The sequence below is a fragment of the Talpa europaea genome, assembly GCF_964194135.1.
Source record: "Talpa europaea genome assembly, chromosome: 10".
Classification (NCBI taxonomy): Eukaryota; Metazoa; Chordata; class Mammalia; order Eulipotyphla; family Talpidae; genus Talpa; species Talpa europaea.
Genome location: NC_140077.1, coordinates 44482894 through 44489667, shown reverse-complemented (window position 1 = coordinate 44489667; position 6774 = coordinate 44482894). Strand labels below are relative to the sequence as shown.

General features: G+C 56.0%; 1 protein-coding gene across 1 annotated transcript; it reads right to left on the bottom strand.

Annotated features, from left to right (window-relative positions):
• Window positions 1–1259: 1259 nt before the first annotated feature.
• NEUROG3 (neurogenin 3) lies at window positions 1260–1901 on the bottom strand (the record flags this gene model as incomplete). Its single annotated transcript, XM_084245016.1, has 1 exon — window positions 1260–1901. One exon carries the CDS (start codon window positions 1899–1901, stop codon window positions 1260–1262), a length of 642 nt encoding a protein of 213 aa, XP_084101142.1.
• Between the last annotated feature and the right edge of the window lie 4873 nt (window positions 1902–6774).

Below are 6774 nucleotides of genomic sequence, written 5' to 3'. Positions count from 1 at the left end.
AGGTAAGTTGTTTAAAGGAAAGGACCAGCAGCACCAGAGAGCAGCCCTAACTGGAGGCTTGTCTTTCTTCTAAACCACTGTTTGGAATAAGACAAGTCACTGTCCCACACATAAAACAAGAGATCTAGACCGATGACTGCATAAGAGCCTTGCAGCTCTTATTTTCCAAGTTGCATGGCTTATTTGCCCTCTGAAGGGCAGTCTGCACCTCCTTAAGCTAAGTACACCACCGTCTTAGCTCTGGCTAGAGGAGGGGCCCCAGATTCCCAGAAAGAGCCCCATCCCCCTCCCTGGAGAGAGGCACCCCCTTCTTCAGCCACAGCGGCTGTGACCCTTCCCTCCACACAATCTAGTTACCTTGCTCAGGCTCTTCTCGAGGAATCTGTTTTTATTGACTCAAAAACATCAACACCAACTCATTCACCAGTATCTAAATAATCTTATGTACAAAAAATATACTTTTCCACTGTGAAATCTCATCAATAAATACAAACTTGTAAGACAAGGAAAGAGGTCATATAATTTACCATAACAAAAATTAATTCCAAGAGATAATATATAATTTACAAGCTGATTTTTAAAAAAAAAGAAAAGAAAGAAAACAAAACGTGGGTGCTCCAGGACGCCGGGAGGCAGGGGAGTCGCTCCCTGAGCGAGGCTGGCGCTTTCCAAGTTCACTGCCCGTTCTCTCGTCATCCGCCCTCCGAGAGGAAAAGGGGCTCCAAAAAGTGCACGAGAAGGCAGAGGATCGCCTCCGTGGAGTAAGGCAGAGTCGGGCAGCCCCAACCCCGGCGCTTGAAAGGACCAGAGGCTCGGCGGTGTCTTTGGAGAAGAGTCGCTGGGCGAGGGGAGCAACCCAAATATTGGATTAAATCACATCCAGGAAGGAGTGATAAGAGCCTGACAGGCCCACAGACAGACTCGACTGAGACTGTGGGCGTCTCCAACTGTGAAGTGCTACTATTCTTATCTTCTTTGCAGGAGATTTTCGGGTTGGCTGTTAGGGGGGGAGCTTAAAACGCGCACAGCTGCAACGCTTTTGAACGGGCCGAGGCAGAGGATTGCAGGTTGCGCGGCGCAGAGGACTGGGGACTGAACCTGGTCTGCAATCCTCGCGCGCGCCCGGGCTTGCCAGAGATCAGTGAGGCAGAGGGAGCAGGGGCAAGCTCGCTTGGTACCGCGCGGTCGCCGCGCGCACCTCACTGGCCTCCGCCTCTTCCCTCTCCCAGGACCCACTGCCCTGAGGCTGACAGGCCCCTTCATAGAAAGTCTGAAAAAGCCAGGGCACTGGGGTGCAAGCAGGTAGGGGAAGCGGGCGCCTGCAGACCCGGGAGCTCCTCTAAGGAGGCGGCGGGACTCAGACTGTCCTCCTGGGAGACCGGGGAGTAGAGGGAGCCCCAATCCCCGGGAGAGCCGCCGTCGGGGCTGCACAGCTCTTCACAGGACGGTGCGTCCAGACCGTAGAGACTGTGGTCCGCTATGCGCAGCGTCTGCGTCAGCGCCCAGATGTAATTGTGGGCGAAGCGCAGGGTCTCGATCTTGGTGAGCTTCGCATCGTCGGGGAAAGTGGGCAGGACGCCGCGTAGCGCGTCCAACGCCGAATTGAGGTTGTGCATCCGATTGCGCTCGCGATCGTTAGCCTTCTTGCGCCGGCTCCGGCGCTGCTTGCTGAGAGCTGACTCGCTCTTGGGCCGGCTGCGCCCTCCGCGCCGCGCCCTGAGTTTCCTCGCGCCCGCTCGGCAGCCGACCCCTTCCGCCTCGGCGCTGTCCCCCGGCATGTGAATGGGGCTGGGCGGAGCAGAAGCGACGCAAGTGACTTCATCGTCCGAGACTCCAGGGCAGGATTGCTCAATCTCGTGGGTCACTTCGATAGCAGGCGCACCCGAGGGATGAGGCGCCATTCTGTGGCGAGGGCGAGGTCAGAGCTACGGGTAAGCGTGGATGGGTCAGCTGGGCGCGGTTCCCAATTGCTGGACCAGGACGGGGTGGGGGGGAAACGGGAAAGAGCCACCCCTACCGGATAAGAGGACCCCCCCCCCATTTTCCCCTCCACCCGCTGCTCAGAAACCTCCAGGTGTTACCTTGTTCTCAGGCGCAAAAGGGTAGAGAGGGGTGAAGTGCGCGAGCAGAGCTGAGCTGAGCTGGTCTTTTGGTCTGCAAGCTAGTTCAGCTGAGATTCAGGCGCGGCGGCCTGGGCGCTCCCCAGCAGCAGAGAAGAGAGTCCCAAAGGGCGTCCTGTTGCTCTCTCTGGGCCTCACTGGGAGCCCGCGCGGATTTCCTGAGCTGCAAGTCGTGTGCCCCTTGGCACGCTTTATCTGCTCGGCCCGGGCCAGGAGCGTGCCTGCCTCGCTGCTACCCGCACTGCGGGCCAATCACCGCGGGGGCCGGGGGGCCGCGCCACGCGAGTCCGCTCCTCCCCTGCGGGGCACAGCTGGATTCCGGACAAAGGGCCCGGGTCGGGGGAGGGGAGCTCTGCTCTGTTTGCTTTCTCCCCGCGGGCTCTGTCCCAGCAACTCTCGGTTCCTCAAAGAGCCTCGCCCAGTGAGTGAGAAGAGCTTCGTCTGGCGCGCGTCTGGCCGCCCCAGACCGCTTTGCTGGGTTTCTAGCTTTCTTTGGCATCTGTCCAGACCCTCTCTTGGTACCCAGAAGGCGACTTGGAGAAATCGGAAGGGTAGGTCGGTCAATCTCTGTGTATTACACACTGGCAAGTTTAGATTCAGAGAGGGAGATGGCCCGTCTCAGATCCCAGGGCAAAAGACCCAGCTGGGTCTAGTCCCTCCCGGCTCTGTCAGTGTTAGGGAGGGCTTCTGACCTGCCAGAAAATGAAGCCATCTTAGTCTGGGCCCTGCCTTTCCAGCCTCAGCCTTCTCTGCCTGGGCAGGATTCAGGCACAAGAGAGGGCCAGGGAAGTTGACACTTCTCACTGTGAGTGAACATGAGCAGAAGACCAGGGTGTCTAAGGAGGAGACAGAAGGGAGGGGCAGAGGAAGGTGGGGTGGTGTGTACCATGGAACAAGGAGCCAGGTGTCCTGATTACTACGAATTCACAATGGCACTTGCTCTTCATTCTGGTCAGGTTAGGAAGCACCCATAGGGGGGGATGTTTCACTAACCCTCTCCACACTAGAATGGACGACCAGGTAAACTACCCAGAGATCCTGCCTATGATCCTGACAGAGACATTTACCTCGGGGTGAGGAGCCCTCTAACTAGTCTTAATACCACACTCCTTAGACAGAGGCACATAAAACCCTCACCACTCCCCACCCCACCTAAGACACTTTGATTCTGCCCTAGAGGCTTGGGTGCCTGTGGTGGGACACCCCTCCCCCCCCACACCCATCCCTTAGGGGATATTACTCCACTTCCTACCATGGACAGTAGAGGAGTGTTTGAACCAAGACCTGCAGGGCAAAAGTTCAGGTGCTAAGGGGGTCTGGAGAGGCCAGCAGTTCACAGAGAGCCCTTGTATCTTTTAAATACCAGTGAAGTGCTGGTGCTATGAGATACAAGGCAAATGAACACTTTCTCCCCTTATTCTCTGTCCAATCACAGAAGGGCGGGGGTGGGGTGGGGGGGGTGTTTACCTTGTCCAGCCCCCTGCCTCTCTCTTAAGCTGCCTCTCCTGGTGAGTACAGGGCAGGGACTCTCCAAGATCCTCAGTTTGCCTCTGCTAAGACATCTGGAAATCTTTCCAAAATGAGTCTTAATACATCACCCCTCCTTCCTCTGCACTTTCCTTCTGTCTCCTCCTTAGACACCCCGGTCTTCTGCTCATGTTCACTCACAGTGAGGAGTGTCAACCTCCCTGGCCCTCTCTTGTGCCTGAATCCTGCCCAGGCAGAGAAGGCTGAGGCTGGAAAGGCAGGGCCCAGGCTAAGATGGCTTCATTTTCTGGCAGGTCAGAAGCCCTGAGCCTCCCTGAAACTGACAGAGCAGGGACAAGACCCAGCTGGGAACTGAGGGGATGGTGTGAGGGGGCAAGGTGAATCTGTGTATTTGCCCTAGTGACTGCCTCTTGACATGTTCCAAGGCAGAGAGAGGGTGGCTAGATATGCTTTGGAGCCAGGGAGCGGGATCTCCCTGTGTAAGAGTGGGAGCACTGTCCTCCCATCTCAGCTGGTGTGCTGTTAGCAGAGGCTCCTTTCCTTGCTGCCAGGAATTGAAGCTGGGGGAGTGGTGGTGTCATAGTGGGGGAGCGGTGGTCTCCATGGTGTCATAGAGACCTCACAAAGACTTCTGCATTCCAAATTTTGCTGCTGCTCTTCTCTTAGGTCATACTCACGCCAAACTTGTCTTCTAGTCTCAAGAATGAGAAGCTGAGACCCCTTTCACAGATGGAAAAATCAAGGCCCAGAAAGGGGAAGTGGCTTGTCCAAGTTCACCCTGCAAGGTTACCACCCACAGAACTCAGATCCCAAAAATCTTAGCTCTAAATTTTCTTGTGCATCTGTTTCCACTCCTTGATTGGGGAAAATATTTTGTAAAGGCAAAACCAGATAACCCAAAATGCAGAAAGCAGAAGTCCTGGGTCTGTGAGGAATGACAGAGTCAGAGTAGGAAATGAGTAGTGAGTGGCCCCATCTCCCCAGCCAAGGGGAACCCGGTGTCTGCCCCTGTTACATCTGCCTGCTCTCCCGCTCCATCCCCAAGCCTTGCTTGATTTCTAGCTTTGCAAAGTCGGAGCTGACAGAGGAAAGTCAAAACATAAGTCCCTGGGGCTGCAGCACCAAGTCTGGGTTGGTGGTGTGCCATAAGGGATCTAAGCACCCGGTGATTCCCTGGAGTACTGTAGACCAGACCACAGCCAAGATTCTCATCTGAAGGCAGTCCTCAGATAAAAATGTGAGGGCTGGACTCCCCTTGACTTGGCTTGCTTCAAAAAGCTAATGGATATAAGTAGGGTTACAGGGCAAATTTCCTACACCAGGGAATATTCTGGGAATTCTAGGGGAACCTTCTTGACTGGGAGAGAATTCTGTGACACTAGGAATTCTCTTTCAACTTCTGTAGAGCTGCTCTGCCTCAGGGCCCTCTGGGACTTGCAGGCCGGGACCGCTCCTACTTTGCGCAAAAAGTGGTCAGGGCGAGGAGGGCGCAGCAGCCAAGGCAGCGGTCTTCTTTAGGCTTCAGGGATTCTCCGCATGCTTTCTTCTGACCAGGATGGCAGGGCCTAGAGTTTGAGGAGTCCTGGAGGATTAGATATCTAAGATATATGTCCTCCCTTTCTGCTGGAGGGAGCGCACAGACCCCTCTCCAAAATTAATTCCTGTGCTTTTGGCGGCGGAGGCGCAGGCGGTGACAACTCGGCGCGCGCTGACCGTGTTCGTGAAAAGGCTCTTCCAGCGCAAAACCGAGCCTGTTCCTGAAGCCCCAGGCCAGCCACCGCCTATAAAGCCTTCGGGACCCCGGGACCCCTCGACTCTCTGAGACGAGTTTGCCTGGAGAATGAGGGGATCCAGGAGAGAGAAGACAGCCTGACGCCCGGAGAGCGCGGGTAGATGGAGAAGAAGGAAGGCAGCGTCTGCCCTGCCGCCTTCCTGTCTGCGGGGGGAGTCTTCGCAATGCCTGGGGGTTCTTTGAGAAAGGAGCCTGAGGGAGGGGGGGTCATAGGAGGCTGAATAGCTAATGGCTGGGCCGAGGAGGGGCCTTCTTTCTCTCGCCTTCGCCCGGGCACTGAAAGAGGGGAAGACAAAAATCTGGCGAGCGAGCTCCCCGGCCGAGACTGGCCACTTCAAACAGCCCTTCAAACAAAAGGAGACGACGAAAAGAAAGCCCCACCTGTCTCCAGTGTTTGCTAAAATAATAATAAATAGATTTCGTTTAATAAATAATTACAAGAGATTGTAAAGTGGAGTGCTTTGGAAAACATCTACCGCGGGAGTCCCGAAGCCAGCCGTCACCTGCTCCCAAGGCGGGCAACTTTATTGTTAAGCCACCCCCCAACTAGTTCGCCTCTGATAAACTCTCCCTCATTTTCACAATGACTGTTTACTCATAGTTAGCACAATATTACCTTTGCCGTGATAAACCCAGAGGGGGGGAGACCCTGCCCCTGGCCCCTGGGCACACCTGTCCCAGAAGCTGACACATGGATTTGGCACCGAGCAGGCCTCCCCCCGGGGGCCCTGCCCCGGTGTACATTGGCCCAATTGCCACCCATTTATAACAGGTTGACTGCAAGGCCTATCTCGGCCCTATTTGTCTTCTTTTATTGAAAGCATATGGTCTCCAGGGGCTCACCAGCCCCATATTTCATCTGCCGGGAGCTGGGGCGCTTCCGCAGGCTGGTGCTGCCCTGCGCGCAGCTCCCCACCCAACGGCTGCTGCTGCGCCAGCTGAAGGGATGGCGGAGGTGGGGTGGGGAAAGATAAGACGGGTTCCTCACTCGCTTTTGGAGAGAAACCATTCCCTCAGGGCCCTCCTGCACTCTTGAATGGGTGGCGAGTTCTTTTTCTTAGGTAAGTAAGAGGACGCCATATGCCACCCCCAGGACGCAGAGGGAGCTTCAGCTCCGGGAGTCCTGGAACAAAGGAAGGAGAGGGCCTGGGACCTCAGGAGCGCCCGAAGGCTTTATTTCCAGATTCCCCTCCCAGCCCTGGGCCCTCTCCCCTCCGGCGCCCTTAGCTCTTGCGCAGCGCCTGGAAACAAAGTGTCCACATTATCCACGCCGCAGACAGAGTCAGTGAATGCGTGAAAAGGTGCACTGCGCACCAAGACACCTGTTGAAGCGGCGCCTCTTCTCAGCGCCTCTCTCGGCTCAGCCCTCCGTCA